General features: G+C 46.6%; 1 protein-coding gene across 3 annotated transcripts in view; it reads left to right on the top strand.

Moving 5' to 3' along the window:
* Positions 1 to 18048, top strand: part of DSE (dermatan sulfate epimerase) — a 59042-nt gene that overhangs the window by 29679 nt on the left and 11315 nt on the right. For all 3 annotated transcript variants that reach the window (XM_083176855.1, XM_083176854.1, XM_083176853.1), the window contains 3 exons: positions 274 to 527; positions 2680 to 2919; positions 9464 to 9671. In XM_083176855.1, coding sequence (XP_083032981.1) covers positions 419 to 527; positions 2680 to 2919; positions 9464 to 9671 — 557 coding nt within the window. In that variant the 5' untranslated portion in view covers positions 274 to 418. The remainder of the gene's footprint in view (positions 1 to 273; positions 528 to 2679; positions 2920 to 9463; positions 9672 to 18048) is intronic.

Genomic DNA, 18048 nt, shown 5'->3' with positions numbered 1-18048 from the left:
GGACCACAACGTCACCGGTGCACCCGCTCTGCACTTCTGGGACCGCTGAAGAAGATCCTGAAGGCCGCCGTGAACAACGGGGGACTTGGTAAGTATGAAAAGGGGCGGCACTCTGCTTCACGTGATAATGGCCAGGGTGCAAAGCAGAAAAAAGTAATACATTTAGTGAATATGCAGCATAAATATTACATTTTTTTTTCTTTACACCGCAGTACCACAATACAGTTATAATGTATATAATTTAACCTCCAGTATTTCTGTCTTGTTCTGCAGGCTAGTGAAGGACGCTCCCTGGGATGAGGTTCCCCTAGCGCACTCTCTCGTGGGCTTTGCCACTGCTTATGACTTCCTGTACTACTCTTTTACAAAGCACCAAAAGGAGAAATTCCTAGAAGTTATTGCTAATGCTTCAGGATACATGTATGAAACATCATACAGGAGAGGGTGGGGATTTCAGTATCTCCATAACCATCAACCTACCAACTGTGTAGCATTGCTTACGGGAAGCTTGGTAATGATGAATCAAGGTATGTGGAAATCAATGCCATTATACATGCTACATTTCAAACCTTTTAAATGTAAATAGAAGCTTGAATACTGTATGTCTTATTGAAGTTCAAAGCGTTCCAGAAAAGTCCTGATTTATCCTGTGACAGGGGCGCCAATTTACATTTTATTCTGGTGGGTGCTCCCACAGACCCCGCCCCCCGCCACCGCCTCCGGGACTCATCCGCTGCTCGCGGATGAGTCCCGGAGGCGGTGGCAGGGGCTGGGGATCCTGGCAGTGCTGCAGCGAGGTCCCAGCAGCAGATATGCCGTCAGCAGCAGGGTCCCTGCGGAAGATGGGAACTAGCAGCGGTATTAATACCGCTACTAGTTCCCATCTTTTGCAGGGACCCCCGCTGCTGACGGCATATCCGCTGCTGGGACCCCGCTGCCTTGGCCTATGCTGTGGGTGCTCCTCACTTTCCGTGGGTGCTCGGGCCCCGGAGCACCCACGGTTTTGGCACCTATGTCCTGTGATGCATTTGCACTTGCGCAAATATAACAGCTACTATTTGATTGGCTGTGGGCGCGAATGCATAATACATTCTCTTAGACACACGCCCATTTGAGAGCACTATTTTTTTGCAATCGCTTTGCTGCACATACTGTAGCAGTGACACTGACCGTTTACATCTGTACCTGTTTAAGCATATACTTGTCTCATAGATTAATATTTACAGCAGGCTAATTAATCCCACCAGAACTATTAATTTAGTCCCTGAAGTAAGCACGTAACAGGATATTTTTTTTTGAGTCGGAAGAGACCTAAAAAGAAATCCACAATAAATAGCCTGTTTTTGGCGCCACGACTGTGTTCACACACAAGTCCGGGAACATATCCCAGATTCTAAAGGTTAATGTTATTTAAAAGGCAAGAAAAAGTGGCTCTAATTATGTAGCCCTGGGTGTTAAAGCCTGAGGCTGTCCCTCCTTTAAATTAATGGGGCTAATTAAATCCTGAGTAAGTACACATGGTCAGTACAGTGAAAGTGTGAATTGCTAATTATGGGGGAGTTTATCAACTAACCAGTCAGCTTACAACTGTCATTGTACTGGCTGTGGGGTAGATGTATGAAGCAGTGACACAAGAGAAGTCAGCCAGAGGAGAAGTGGCTCCTCTGTACAGGCTGCTCTGTATATGCGAATTATAGATGCTACTTCAGTGCAGATTGGTTGCCATAGGCCCCTTCTGCTCCCTTATCACTGCTTCATACATCTAGCCCTGAGTTTGATAAAAGTCAGGAACTGAATGCATGGCATTTTAGCTTTCTCCAAATTTTGATGTCTCCCCCTAAATCCGTTACAGATGTAGTGCCTCCCAGTCAGCTCAGGGAATCACCAGATTCCCTACGCTGGCGGAGAGGCCCTGCATCTGGCATCGAGGCGACGGGGAGCGTAATCCCTTCCCGTCTCTGCTTCAGGGAGATGGGAGGGGTGCGTGGAGGTGGCAGATGGCGAAGAGGGGCTCCGTTAGAATGGGGCGCGCAAGCGTCTCCTGCGCACACGCACCCCCTTCTGGCGGATGGCGAGCAGCAGCGATTGGTGACTAGAATCTCCTGGAGCAGCTCTTATGAGAGCTGCTCCATCTGTATGTTAAGCAATATTGCATAAAGTTTTGTTTCAAATATGTATTTATTTATGATTTTCATATAGCAGAAATCTTCTCAGTAGCTCGTCTTCATTCCTAACGCTTTGTGGTGTAGCAAAGGCCAACATTAGTAAAAGTACTAAGGGATAGGACACTTTGACAACCAATGCAATGTTTAATTAACAAACGGTCTACTGTGGTGCTCTGGGCTTTGTACCACAATAGATGTAGACCTAGGGTCCATGTACTATGCCTTGCATGAACATCAAGTGGACAGTGATACAGTACCAACCAATCAGCCCCTAACTGTCGTGTCGCAGTCTGTTTTAAAAATTACAGGTGCATACACACTGGGAAAAATGTTTTAAACTATATAACTCCTTTTGGCCTTTCGAAGTGATATTGTTCAAAATTATTTATTTTAATTCTAAATGTGGCAAAATGATTTTGAATTATTTGTAATCAATTTAAATTTTAAATGCAACTTCTATTTTACACTGCACTATTCTATGGTGGTTTTTTTTTTTTCTTTATTTGTTTTTTAGGATACTTGCAAGAAGCTTACTTCTGGACAAAGCAGGTTCTGGCCATAATGGAGAAATCCATAGTCCTGTTGAATGATGTGACAGATGGGTCACTTTATGAAGGAGTGGCTTATGGCAGCTACACAACCAGATCACTTTTTCAGTATATGTTTCTTGTCCAAAGACATTTCGATATCAATCACTTCAACCATCCCTGGCTAAAAGAGCACTTTGCTTTTATGTACAGAACTATCTTGCCAGGTAAGAGACTTTGGAAATATCAAATAATTAATCTAAAAGGGACATTGTTTTTCCAGATGGAAACTGAGATCTGCTTTTATATCACCATGTGTATTATTCGCTTGGAGTTCATGAACCTACTAGGAATGTGTTTTTTGGGCCAGCTTTTTTCCTTCTTTAAATTTAGTATACAGAAATAGTGATGCTTATCCTGGCTGTGATGTGGGCACTAGAGCAGCAAGTCGCAACTGAGACTCAGGGGGCCACGCTGCGTTGGGCTCGCAGCTAATGTATTTTCAATAAGTTGCGGATACAACTCTATATGCGGGTGTGTGCGCGTGTTTCGCTGAACATGCTGTGCCTGCGGAGGCTAGATGTGACTGACTACACTTGTAGCTTTTAATTACAGCATAAAGTATGACCTGAGTAGGTAAAGAGAGTGTACATAGCTAATGTGTGCATAAATACATGCAATATGGATTTACACAGGTGACACTTTACAAATAACTTTTATGTACAGGAGAGAGACGCTCATAAGAAGTTAAGATACTTTCCTTGTACCCATTAAACATCCTTCACTACCCAGGAAACCTACCCCAGGCCCAGAGTTTTATTTGGGTGGATGATCAGTGACTGAGATTAGGTAGGGGGCTGACAAGGAAACATAATGACCAGTCCACTGGTGGCAGACCATGTTGCTGTATTACTAAACCTCTATCCTCGATGTACTGTAGGTCTCTATCTCCCTTGAATTGTCTTTTAGGTACTTATATGTTTACCCTTGCATACCTCCCAACTTTGGCTGAGCTGGAGGCGCACAGCGTTTATTCCCCGCTGCTTAGTAGCCGACAGGGGGGACTCCCAACAGCCCCCCCTCACCACGGGAGGGACAGCGGGACAGGCCCTGATAATCGGGACTGTCCCGCTGAAATCGGGACTGTTGGGAGGTATGCCCTTGTGCCTGTCTCTTACATTAGTTGATACCGCTCATCTGCTCTCTCCCCTTTTACTGTCTTTCTTCCATTAGTACCCCCCCCCCCCCCCCCCACCAGTGTCCCTTTCATTTCTTATTACTACATCTTTCTTCCTGTCTCACTAATGCCCCATACACACTATCCCCTCACACACTAGAGAGAAAGTAAATTATCCTTCAGAAGGCCTGTCCTCATCTAGTTTGTTCACCTAATGTTGTTAATGAGGGTCATGCTGAATCAAACTCAATGTACAATTTATATTGGACATGTTTTCTAAATAGTGGTGTAGTTCTCTTGTTTTTTTAAACATTGTTGCACTGTTCAAAATCCATTCTGTGACATAACACACGGCATTTGATGCAGATTCTCTACTTCTCACATGATTGGAAAAATTAGCACATACATATATTTTATAAAGCCAATTAGTCTGTAACTGTTTCTGTATAAGCGAGACAAGGCATTTGGGGGGGGCATTTTGTCTCAGGACATGATTATGGATTTGTTAGCATATGCAGACTGGGACACAGATACATATACAGCAGTGGTTCCCAAACTGTGTGCCCTGGCTCCCTGGGGTGCCTCGGGACACATGCAGGGGTGCCGCGGCTTGGTGGTCCAGGACCAACTCAAATTATTAATGGTTAATTATTTAGGAGCAAAACCAATGCTGGTGGCTGCCAATCATAGAATGTGTACAAACAGAAGCAAATCCTGCCCTTTACCACATAACTGCCGCTAAGAATCGCATATAAACTCAATCTAATTAATTTTTTTGGACCTAGGGGTGCCGTGAAAAAAAATCTGATTCTCTAGGGTGCCGTGAATCAAAAAAGATTGGGAACCTCTGATATACAGTCTTCATTCTAGCACTCACCATCTTTGAAAACCCATGCAGTTCCTCTTCCCTGCCTGGGGTGTCACTGTTTGCTGTAGTGCTTCTAGACAGTGTGGTCTGTATATCAGCACTGATATGCAAACCAGACCTGTGCTAGAAACACCACAGCAGGCAGGGAAGAGGAACTGCATGGGTTTTCAAAGTTGGCAGGTGCTAGAATAAACACTAAATATATGCTGTTTAAAATGAAGTTGTTGAACCAGGACTAGATAATGTAACTGCTTTCGTTTGCTACATGTATCTGCAAATATTCTGCTATTGCTGTCTATATTTCTTAACCAGCATATACTGTATTTTACTTTTATACCTCAAGCTGTAAATGTGTACATACACAAAGGTATATATGATGTATTAGTTAATATTTTTCTAAGTTGTTGATACCTAATAGCAAATGCATTTGTTGTTACATGTAAAATGTGTGCCAGTGGAACATACTCTTAAGTCAGGCATGTGCAGCGTGCGGCCTTTTCAGCTGTTGTTAATCTACAAATCCCAGCATGCCTTGCCACAGTTTTGCTATTAGGGAATGCTAAAACTATGGCCAGGTATGCTGGAGGGCTGCAGGTTGGACATACCTGTAAATGTGTGGTTTACCTGGCGTAAACCAGATCCATATGCTACTAGTATGACCTCCATTCCTCTTGTGATCGTGGTAATTTGGTATATGGCTGCAGCTGTTTTAGTGAATGCTAATTTACACCTTTATTTGTAAATCGATCGTAAACATTTTCAAATATTAGAAAACCTATGAAATTATTATGCTTTATATGATACCCCTTTCACACTTAGAGCCGGGTCATACCCGGGAATTTGTTCCCGGACGCTTCCCGGGAATGTACCCTTTCACAATGTACTAAGACCTGGGATGGACCCGGGACAGCCCCATTCACACTGATCCCGGGAAATCCCTGCAAATACATATGCATGTCATTAGAAATGGACTCCAGGGCTCTGAAAGATGAGCATTTGTGAGCCCAAGAAAGCTCCAATCAGCAGCTTTTTTTAAAGTCCCATGTACCCGATCCCGGGTACGGGACCATTCACACTGATCGCCTCCCGGGTCTATTCCGGACTCTACCCAGGTCAGAAATCCCGGAATGCTCATCCTGGGAAATACTTTCAAGACCCTTTCACACTGAGCTTAATCCCGGGTTGATGCACCATGTGCAAAAACCCGGGATAAAATTGTGAGTGTGAAAGGGGTATAAATGATTTAAAATGTTGTTAATGATGAAGGATAGTATTTTCTCGTGTGGTATAGTATTTACCACCACTCAAATCCACCTAGACTTATGGGAAGGGAAGGCAGGTCCTGGCCAAGGAGTGCAGGAGTTCAGCTTGATGATTCATCCACTGGGTGCACTGGTGCAAATTCAAGCCATATTGTGCTTATGCATAATCATGCAGACATTCGAGGAGGGATAGGGCCAGGCTAAAACTGAAGGAACAGTTTGTATACGCACTTCTAATGTATAGTTTTACCCACGTTAATAAAGAAAAAAAGAAAGAATGTGTTTTCATAATACTGCTTATTTGCTGTTCTATTAGTAACCGTACTTACTGTGAGTAATAGTGGCGACTGAGGAAAGCCATACTTTATAGATGCGTGAGCAGGAAGTGCACAGCTGTGTCTGGTTTTTGCTTCATAAATTCCATTCCTCTGTCCAGCAGAAAAGAGTTTAAAGTTGTCATTGATGTGATTACACAACTGCATATGCTACTACAACCAAAAACAGAAAACAATGTAACAATTCCAAGCTGTGACTGGTTAGTTTTAAGAAACCATATTCTAAAAAGTAGGCATCTCCGAGTTTTCCCTTGGTTCTATGTTTAAGGTGCAGAGTACAGTTTTTGTTTGTGTGTGTTTGTGCACTTAAGAGATACATTTCTAATAGGGTTCAATTTCCACGGAAGTCTGCAAGCTCAGCCATTGAGAATAGCTGTGGACAATCTGTACGTCTACTTGATTGATTTACTTGCTGATTGTTCCCTTCCTGTCTGTAATCCCACTACCTATAATGCTATTAAGGAGAAACTTTATTTATAAAAAATATAAACCAAAGCAATTCAGTTTTGTGTGCTGGTTTCCACTAGAAAATCCACTACCATTCCATAAATAATACTTTGGCGGAGGCCTCATTCCTTGAACATCCCTCCATTAGCTCAAATGTTTTTAGAAATATCTGCTCACATTTAAACGGGTCGACAAGGTCTACTTCTACAGACACAAGATCGACACCTAAGAATGGTTGACGTACCCTAGGTCGACAGTGAAAGTCAATGCAAGCTTAATGTCGACATGAGCATGGTCGACATAAGTTTTTTCTTGTGGTTTTTCATCCTTTTTCTATCCAGGTGGGCATAGAGCAAGAATATAATAGTGTGCAGAGCGTAACAAGGCACCGTGCCTGAAGCATGGCAAACACAGAAAGCCATGTGATGGGACGCGGTACACTAATACGGTGCCCATGTCAACAGACACCAAAAAATTAGAAAAACTAATCAGAATCACTTTATTGACAGGTATATCAATATACAACATACATAATACACAAGGAATTTGTTTCCAATAGCCACTGTTCCCTTATACCCCTTTCACACCAGCCTAAATTCCCATGTTGGGTCCGGGGACAACCCGGGACTAGCTCTGGTGTGAAAGGTTCCAGGGACAAATTCCCGGGTTAATTTGCCGGCAATTTAACCCTGCTAGGTAGCAGGGTTGCTCCCGGGTCCTTCCAGGGTTACTGGCTGGTGTGAAAGGTGCATGGACATGTCCCTGCTTCCCGTGTTGCCTCTGCTAGTGCTGATTTGCTAGCAGGGCAACTTCCTGTTGTGCTGGACACTCACAGACACGCACAGATACAGCATGCAGAGAGACAGTGTGCATGTTCTGTGGCACCACAGACCCCCGAAGTTCATTTTAACCCCTGGAAGCCTGAAATGTGTGCCATGTCTTGGACAAATGAGGAGGTGAGAGACCTATTAATCATTAGAGGGGAAGATGCTTTCATATGATTTTTAATTTGTTTTATACAAGTAAACAAAGGCTGAAACACTACAAATGTTTTGTGTCTTAATTATTAATAATCAATAATCTAATGTGAGCCTAAAAAAGGCAATTTTTCAATGCTATTCTCATAGAAATGCAGGGTCACCCCGGGTTCAGTGTGAAAGGTGCCGACCCGGGTTGTCCCTGCTTCAAAAGCATGTGTGAATGGGTCCCAACCAGGGAATGTCCCTGCTTGTTGCTGGAATTTAATTCCCAGGTTTGTCTCTGCATTTCTGGTGTGAAAAGGGTATTACAGTGTACATACATAACAGAAAATACAAAACTGGATCAATACAATACATGGGGAGGGCATCAGGCTAGTATTCAGGTACATGTGCCGAGATCAGCGCCATGGGGTGGAATAGCTGACCTTTGAGTTTATTATGGAAGTTGCTTGGGGAAATAAACCTGTTCCTAATGCTGGCCACACATCAGACCAACTTTCCTCCAACCATCCAACTAGTTGGTTGGTTGGACTGAAGATCTGGTACTGTATGGGGCAAATGCCAATAAGAAATTTGCTCACAAACTCAGGAGAATGGACAAAAACATTCAGTGAAATTCTTTAAATCAAATAGGTCCAACTACAGTACATTGTCTGAGTAACAGTTGTTTCCGATTTGGGAAACAAATGACTTAATTACAAATTACATTTGCTCCTATCCAGTACCAGGTTTTTATTCCATCCAACCAACTAGTTGGATGGTTGGAGGAAAGTTGGTCTGATGTGTGGCCAGCATATGCCTGGCTGTCTTCACTAGTTGTGAGCCGTACCGCCTCCCATGTTGACCTTATTAATGTCTACCTAAAGCTTGTGTTGTGTCTATGCCCTAGGGCAGGCATGTCCAACGTTGGCCCTCCAGATGTTTTGAAACTACACATCCCAGCATGCTTTGCAATAGTTTTAGCATTCTCTAATAGCAAAACTGTGGCAAAGCATGCTGGGATGTGTAGTTTCAAAACATCTGGAGGGCAAACGTTGGACATGCCTGCCCTAGAGTATGTTGAGCAGTCTTAGGTGTCGACCTAGACCCTGTTGACAATTCGTGGTTGACCTACTGAGTGTCGACCTAGACATTGTGTATATCTATACCGTAACCATTTAAACTATAGTACAGTATGTAATGTCTGTCTCGCCAAACCTGGTTACTGTAAGGGCTATTTTACACGCTCCGGCTCCTGCCGGGCGGCGAAATCCTGCACGGCCAAAAGCCGTGCTGCACACAGTAGTTAATGGACACTTGTGTCCATTCACACGGGACAGCCACGGCCCTGCCGTCCGGTTGCAGCCGGATCCCACCATTCTAACTGCTGTGTGCTGCACGGCTTCCTGCCGCCGCCCAAAGTCTCCGCTCTAACTAGAGGTCCTGGCTATAGGTGAGTATTAGGACTAAATAAAACAAATTGCACAAAGTTGGGATTCATATTATTATTATTATTATTATTGTTGTTGGTTTTGTTGTATATTTATATGGCACCACAAGGTTTCTGCAGTGCCTAACACATCAAAGTATTATTGTGTTTAATATAGTGCTAAATTATTTACCTAATTGTGTTTTGTCCAATGTTAAAGCAGAAGTTTAGAGGACAACCTTGTCTAAATGTGTCTGCTGAGCATCGGTTTATATGTTATGTGCTTTGTTACAGGATTTCAGAGATCGGTTGCTATAGCAGATTCAAACTACAATTGGTTCTACGGTCCTGAGAGCCAGCTGGTTTTTTTGGACAAGTTTGTTATGAGAAATGGGAGTGGCAATTGGCTGGCAGAGCAGATACAAACCAACAGAATACAGGAAGGACCTGGGACTCCTGCGAAAGGACAACGTTGGTGCACACTGCACACAGAGTTTCTTTGGTAAGGAGACACAATAATGGGCACGTCCGTGTTACATAAAGGTACACACACAAGTGTATATATATATATACTAGGTGATTCATCGCGCCCTACGGGCGCTCTTCACACCGGCGTAAGGGGCTACGCCCCTTAATTTGTGAACATTTGTATTGTGAGAAATATGGTTAGAATTGTATGAAAGATGCCCTGTATTGCAGCTTCTGGCAGTGGGTGAGGGTCCAGCGTGGCAGCACAGGAGTACCGGACGGTGGCCCTGAGTCAGTGTCTCCTCCTACTGGGTGGGAGTTAGGGTGCATGAGAGCAGGAGGCTGGGATATGAGGCATGATAGGGGTATGTGGGCAACACAGCGTCAGCGATTACCCAGTGGTGGAAGTTACGGTTCAGGAGAGCAGGAAGCTGGGTAGTGATAGGGGTGTGTGGGCATACGGGGGACTAAAGAGGGTGGTGGACACTGTGCAGCTTCTGCCAGTGGGTGAGGGTCCAGCGTGGCAGCACAGAAATACAGGAGTCAGTGTCTCCTCCGACTGGGTGGGAGTTAGGGTGCATGAGAGCAGGAGGCTGGGCGCTAAAGCATGATAGGGGAATGTGGGCAACACAGGGTGAGCGGGTCTCCACTGGCGGAAGTTACGGGGCAGGAGAACAGGAGGCAGGGCAGTGTCCTCCCACATTGATGGCAAAAGTTTTCAACATCGGCCATAAACCATCGATTATTTGAAAATCATTGATGGTCGATGGGCATCCCTAGAACTGGAGGAGGGTGGGGGACAGTATGCAGCTCCCGGCAGTGGGTGAGCGTCTCCTCCCACTGGGAGGGAGTGAGCGTGCATGAGAGCAGGAGGCTGTATAATAGTGGTATGTGGGCAAGACATTGATAAAAGTTGTGGCGCTGGTGCAGAGGGCAGTGGGGAAACCTGCAGTGCGGCAGCCAGGGCCGGATTTCCCACCTAGGGTCGGTACCTGCTTGTGGTGGTACAGGATCCCCCATTGTCACGGGGGTACGTGAAATGCGGGAGCGGGGGCCGCGGTGGTCCGATGGGGGGTGGAATTGCCGGAAGGGGGTCTGCAAATTGCGGGAGGGGGGGTGGTGTGTGGGGATCCGCGGTTAGCGGGAGGGGGCGGGGGTCTGCAAATCGTGGGCGGGGGCGGGCTTGAATCGTGGGAAGGGGGGTCCGCAAATTGCGGGAGGGGGGTTGTCGGGGTTAGTGAATTGCGGGAGGGGGGGTTGCGGAGGTCCGTGAATTGCGGGAGGGGCGCGTGGGGTGCCGTGAGTCAAGAGGGGGGGTGGTGCGGGGGTCCGTGAATCACGGGAGGGGTCATGAATCGCAGGAGGCGGGGGTCGTGGGGGGGGCTGCGAATCGCAGGAGGGGGGTGTGGGGGGTTGCCGTGAATTGCATGAGGGGGGCGTGAATCAAGGGAGGGTGGGCGCAGGGGGGGTGGTGCGGGGGTCCGTGAATCGCGGGAGGGGGGGTCGTGGGGGCTTCCGAATCGCAGGAAGGGGGGTATGGGGGGTGCCGTGAATTGCGTGAGGGGGGCATGAATCGCGGGAGGGGGGGTCCCCAAATGTGTGAATTAGGGGGCGGTCGCAAATCGCGAGAAGTGCCGAGGGGGCCCGCAAATCGCGGGAGGGGGGCGCTACGGGGGGTTCCGTGAATCGCGGGAGGGGGCGGCGCGAATTGCGGGAGGGGGGGTCGCAAATCACAGTAGGGGGGGGGTGCCGTGAATCGCGGGAGGGGGGGTCGCGGGGGGCCCTTTTAATGCTGGGAGGGGGGGTCGCAGGGGTCCCGCGAATCGCGGGAGGGGAGGATGCAGGGGTCCTGCGAATCGCGGGAGGGGGCTCGCGGGAGGGAGGGGTCGCTGGGGTCCCGCGATTCACGGGAGGGGGTGGTCGCGGAGGTCCAGCGAATCGCGGGAGGGGGTGGTCGGGTCTGGGATGGATATTAGACAGCACTTACATCGACAGCCATTACATCGACACCATTAGTTCGACAGCTCAATAGGTCGACATACCATTAGGTCGACATGTCATTATGTCATCAGCTCATTAGGTCGACAGCTCATTAGGTCGACAGCTCATTAGGTCGACATGTTTTTAGGTCGACACTGCCATTAGGTCGACAGAGTCTATGTCGACAGTCAAAAGGTCGACATGGGTTTTTTCACTGTTTTTTGGCCGAAATGTCGACACAGTCGACATGGACACAGTTTGAAGTGTACCGCAGCCGCTCGCTATGCTTCAGGCACGATGCCTCGCTGCGCTCGGCACACTATTTTATTCTCCCACCACACCCTAGTGGATAGTAGGGCATGAAATACCGCCTGTCGGCACATGTCGGCTCAATAAACAGTGAAAAAACCCATGTCGACCTTTTGACTGTCGACATAGACACTGTCGACCTAATGGCAGTGTCGACCTAAAAACATGTCGACCTAATGAGCTGTCGACCTAATGACATGTCGACCTAATGACATGTCGACCTAATGGTATGTCGACCTAAAACCATGTCGACCTATTGAGGTGTCGAACTAATGGTGTCGATGTAATGGCTGTCGATGTAAGTGCTGTCTAACAATAGTCCGGATACTGGGGTGGTCGCGGGGGTCCCGCGAATCGCGGGAGGGGGGTCCCGCGAATCGCGGGAGGGGGGGTTCGCGGGGGTCCCGCGAATCACGGGAGGGGGGGTCGCGGGGGTCCCGCGATTTGCGGGAGGGTGGAAAGCGGGGGTCCCGCGATTGGCGGGAGGGGGGGTCGCGGGGGTTCCGCAAATCGCGGGAGGGGGGGGTCGCGGGGTCGCGGGGGTCCCGCAAATCGCGGGAGGGGGGGTCGCGGGGGTCCCGCAAATCGCGGGGGTCCCGGGGTCCCGCGATTCGCGGGAGGGGGGTTCACGGGGGGGTCCCGCAAATCGCGGGAGGGGGGGGGTCGCGGGGGGTCCCGCGAATCGCGGGAGGGGGGTCGCGGGGGGTCCTGGCAGAGGGTAGGGATGTGCAGGAGTAATGGTGGATGGTGGCTGTGGAGTAATGGTGGATGGTGGGCGTGTACTGTAGCCCTGGCTGGGCGGGGGGAGGTGATGTCAAGGGGGTGGAACGTCAGACACATGAAAGTGAAACCGTCCTACACAGGAACGTTCTCCACAGGGGTTGAGTGACAGATCTGGCTAAATATATGAGATATATATATATAATCTCTATCTATCTATCTATCTATCTATATATATATATATATATATATATCTCTATCTATCTATATATCTATATATCTATATATATATATATATATATATCTATATATATATCTCTATAGATAGATATCTATCTATATCGGTACTTATGTAGTATCTGGGCTGCCGATTTTGAAATCGGGTCCATCGCATTGCATCGCATGCGCCGCGATGGACCCGATTTTTCCATAGGATTCAATGTTAAAATGGACTGAGTCTATATCCAACTCCATGCCCACTTGGATAGTAGGGTTATGAAAAGGACCCCTTTTTCCCATTGAATTCCATGTTAAAATGGACTCAGTCCATTTTAACATTGAATCCTATGGAAAAATCGGGTCCATCGCATCGATCGCATCGCATGCGATTTTGGTCGCATGCGATGGACCCGATTTTTAAATCGGCAGCCCAGATACTACATATATATATAAGTATACGGCCCGGCACTCCTCCAAATGGTCAGCTGCCCCGGTGCCCTTCCACAGAAGGGTAAGTACAGGTAGAAATAAGGATGGCACTCGGGAGTCTGTATAAAAAACGTGCTGTATTTGAAGTGCAAAAAGGACCAACGTTTCGGGGTGTGAACCCCTTTGTCATTAGGGAAACAAAGTTACTAGTGCAAACAAACTCAATTTAAAACGTACATGCAGTGATATTCCCTCCCCCTGTGTGCATCCCATTGGACACTCATCCCTCCGGACGGCAGGCTAAGCATCGCGCACAGCTGTAGGAGATAAGTATCTGCGATATTACCGGACACCTAAGACTGAGTTCCGGGTTGGGGCGGATAGGTTCTCAACGCCCATGTGATCATCTGACCTGACAGCGTCATAGGGGCATATCTCCACTATTTATTATCAGTTAATTTAGTGTGTGCAGAGCCCCTACAATGTCTGTTTAAACAATGTGGTCACAAGCCATAGGGCACCCCACAACTAGGAAAGGTGAGTGCCGATGTTTAGTGTATATATTGTTTATTCGATTCATTTTTTAAATTAGTCTTATTGTGGTCACATTCTCTCATGCACCCTGTTTTAGCTAAGACTCCATAGCTTATGTTAACCATTTCCCTAGATGATTAGTGACAGGTGTGTTGGTAACTGCTCACATATAAAAGCATAGTGTGCTGTGAGCCTTAGACCAGATAGCATGCCTGGAATCAAACATTGATGTGATAGCTATGTGTATTGTAGCCATTTTCAGCGATAGTGCTAGGACCTGCAGAAAAGTGGGGTCCCGTGAAGGGGGCTGCAGGCTTAAATGCATTGATCAATTCATGAACCAAATCTCTACTATTTATTATCAGTTAATTTAGTGTGTGCAGAGCCCCTACAAGGTCTGTTTAAACAAAGTGGGCACAAGCCATAGGGCACCGCACAACTCTGAAACGTGAGTGCCGATGTTTAGAGTGTGTGTGTGTGTATGTGTGTATATGTATGTGTGGTATATATGTGTATATATATATATATATATATATATATATATATATATATATATATATATATATATATATATATATATATATATATAACAAAGGTGTACCGGCACTCTTCCTTAAGGATGCAGATACTTGAGGTGCCTTTCCGTTTCTCAAGGAAAGATGTAACCACAGATACAGTAGGTAGATGGCACTCACAAGATTTGTACAATTTCTGCGCTGCGGCAGCAATGAAGAAATAAATGAATCAACACAGGCTTGTGTCAACGTTTCGGGCGAAGCCCTTTATCAAGACATGATAAAGGGCTTTGCCCGAAACGTTGACACAAGCCTGTGTTGATTCATTTATTTCTTCATTGCTGCCGCCGCGCAGAAATTGTACAAATCTTGTGAGTGCCATCTAGTTAGGGTGTAGACCGCACTCTCACTGTGGAAGAAATAAGCCGGCGGTGGGGTGTCCTGTGAAGGGGTGCAGAGTGTACTCCGAACTCCAATTCATAGAAAAGTGGTTTCTCTAAGACAGAGACACAGGCACTCGCCACTTTATCCAAAAACAGTCTGATTTTTGGTAAAAAATAAAGTTTATTTTTCAAATAAGCCAGCAGGTCAGAAGGTTAACACATCACCAAACTCTGACGTTTCGGTCCGTGACAATGGACCTTTATCAAGGAGCGTTTCAGGTGAGTCATAAGGAAAACAACATAGCCATACGTGTGCTTAGGGTTGCCAATCCCGGAGCATTTTTTCAATCCCGGAATTCGGGATTGAAAAATGCCCGATCCCGGGATTCCCGGGATCCCGGGATTGGCTTCCCTGATTAAAAAACCCTCCCCGGCCCCCCCGCATATTTACTTACATGTGCTGTGCGGTGCGGCCAGGAGGGTGGTCGGTGAAGCGGGGAGGGTGGGCGGCTGATTGATGCTGGTAGGCGGGCGGGTGAGCAACCGGGAGGCGGTGGTGAGCAGCCGGGAGGCGGACGGTGAGCAGTCGGGAGGCGGGCGGTGAGCAGTCGGGAGGCGGGCGGTGAGCAGCCAGCAGCAGGAGGCGGGCGGTGTAGGCAGCATCCAGGAGCCGGTCGGGGTGTCATGCTGGTCTGGACGCGTCTGTGCAGCTGCTTGGCCTGCGCAGCATGACCTCTGGCCTCGTCACGCTGGGCAGAGCCATACTGCCGGCTAAGGGAGAAGCCGGGCAGTGTCTGAGCACACGCTCAGACGCTGCCCGGCATTAGACTGCGCATGCGCAGTCTAATCCCGAAAATCCCGGGATTGGAAACTCCAATCCCGGGATTGAAATCCCGGCGTTTTAGGGGCCAAATCCCGGGATCCCGCCGATCCCGGGATTGGCCACCCTACGTGTGCTGCATGCAAACCAGCATGGAGCAGTAGGTGGTCGACCACCTACTGCTCCATGCTGGTTTGCATAAGAAATCAATATATAAGGTCAGATATAAGGTCCAGTCCTCATATTTTTAGACCATACGTGGGATATACATATCAATCATTTAATTATATGATTGATATGTACACAGTTCTGGAGATACACACAACCCCCCTGTTTGTCCACCAGCATTAGTAGCACTGAGGCTACAATGGGGTGGACAACATGGGATTTTAAAATATTTTTTGTATATTTCCTGTTTGTTTTGTTTATATTTATTATTTTTGTTCATCCCACGTATGGTCTAAAAATATGAGGACTGGACCTTATATCTGTATACCGTCAGTGGTGTGCCATATATGCCGTATATATATTTCTCTATTGGACTTATGATTATTATTTGATAAATATAACTAGCTTTTACCATTGTCGCTGAATACTTCATATAGCCACCCTTGTGCATTTGGGTATTAGTGATTGTCAGGATGTGTCAAATATGTTGGTTATGATGGCAGGACACTCCCATCTATGGGTTGAAATGCCGGTCACACCAGCTGTATGGATGCACAGCACAGGGACAAATCCGTGTGAAATAAGGAGTTAACAATATCCTTCTGATACTACATGTTATATGTTGTTCGTTTTTCATTTATAAGTTTGTCCCCATTATATATGTTATATGGTGTGCGTTTTTCTGTTATAAGTTTGTTGTTTTATCCGGCTGCGATGCTGGTGACACGCACTTACCCGCACACTTCCAGGTCTTAGAATGATCCGGGTCAGCTGACCATAATTATCCTATGGACTTCCGCAGAACGCTGGCACGCAGGTGACACGCAGAGCCTTGTCTTTGGCGCCTGCGCGGCCTGTCAGATGTACTGCTCTGACCAACCAGCTGCTGACACGCAGTTGGAACACACACTTCTGGGTCCGGGTGCTGTGGGCGGACACCTGCAGTCTCAGACGCCGTTAGTGATCAGATCCACTGCTGGCTGTCATAACGATCAAGGTATTTGAAATGCCTCCACTAAACATCAGATGTATGCATGGACTTATATGATGTCTCTGTACTGTGTGTTTTATGCGTTATGTTTTATGTATATCACTAACAGGCTGGATAGGGTTGAGCTGGGAGGTTCTGAGTACTCTCTGCCATACTGACATGGTTAACAGGTGGGTTGTACCCACACCTGAGAATTATTTAACTTGTGAAATTGGTAATTGGTGATTGGCTATGGTATATATGGACATCCTGATGGTCTCAGTATGTGCCTGGCTGGCGGTGGTGACACATTGGAAAGCTCTGTACCTGTCTTGACAAAGGCCCTTCGGGGTTGAAACGTCGACTATGTGATGTGATAGTCTGAATAAATATTTTTACTTGCTGTGGTGGTGAGTGCCCTCTCTGGCTTAAAAACCCGGACCCTGTTGCTATATTTGGAAATTGACTTCCTTAGGGGAGCACCCCATGTTTGTACACTGCCTGGATAAGTGTGCAGATCTCTGGAAAAATACATATGGACACACCGTGTACATGGTATGCTCTTATGCTGCACCTATTGGAATTACATATGAATTAAATTAGCTGTATCTGATGGATAGTGTGGAAAACACCCTTGCTATGCCAAGTTTCTACTGAGTATTTATACTGCTTTTGTTTTTATTGTGATCTCCAGAATTGTGTCAATCTATTGATATTTGTAATCTTTTTCTATATTGACTCCTGGTCCCTCCCTGGTGCCTGACTAAAATTGCCAGTCACCAAATCGGTTTGTTCCTATTACTTGTCCCTATTACATGTTGTATGGTGTCTGTTGTTCATTTGTAAGTTTGTATTTTATTATATGTTTTTTTGCCTCGCTAGTGCAATTGCACTGACCAGCACAGTACGTTTGGACTTAGTTTCATACAAGGTTGGTCTGCTGACCACATCTCACCCACTGGACCATTATTGAGTATTGACCCCCAGATGACACGCATAACTCCACCTTGGTGGTGGTGATACAATCCACCTATCTGCCTGCTCGTGATTAATTTGCTGATGAGGTCTAGCGACACACATAAGTCTGCCTTTATTATATGTTCTATGGTGTTTGTTCTTCAGTTATAAGTTTGTCGTTACCACTAGTTTAGTGATCTAGTAGCACACAGAAATCTGCCTTTACTATATGTTCTATGGTGTTTGTTTTTCAGTTATAAGTTTGTCTTTACTACTAATTCTGTGGTCTAGTGGCACTCAGAAGTCTGCCTTTATTACATGTTCTATGGTGTTTGTTCTTCAGTTATAAGTTTGTCGTTACCACAAGTTTAGTGATCTAGTGGCACACAGAAATCTGCCTTTACTAT

The sequence above is a fragment of the Crinia signifera genome, chromosome 3, assembly GCF_055691185.1.
Source record: "Crinia signifera chromosome 3, ASM5569118v1, whole genome shotgun sequence".
NCBI lineage: Eukaryota > Metazoa > Chordata > Amphibia > Anura > Myobatrachidae > Crinia > Crinia signifera.
Note: the sequence above shows the minus strand (reverse complement) of the source record. Positions and strands in the feature narration are given on the sequence as shown.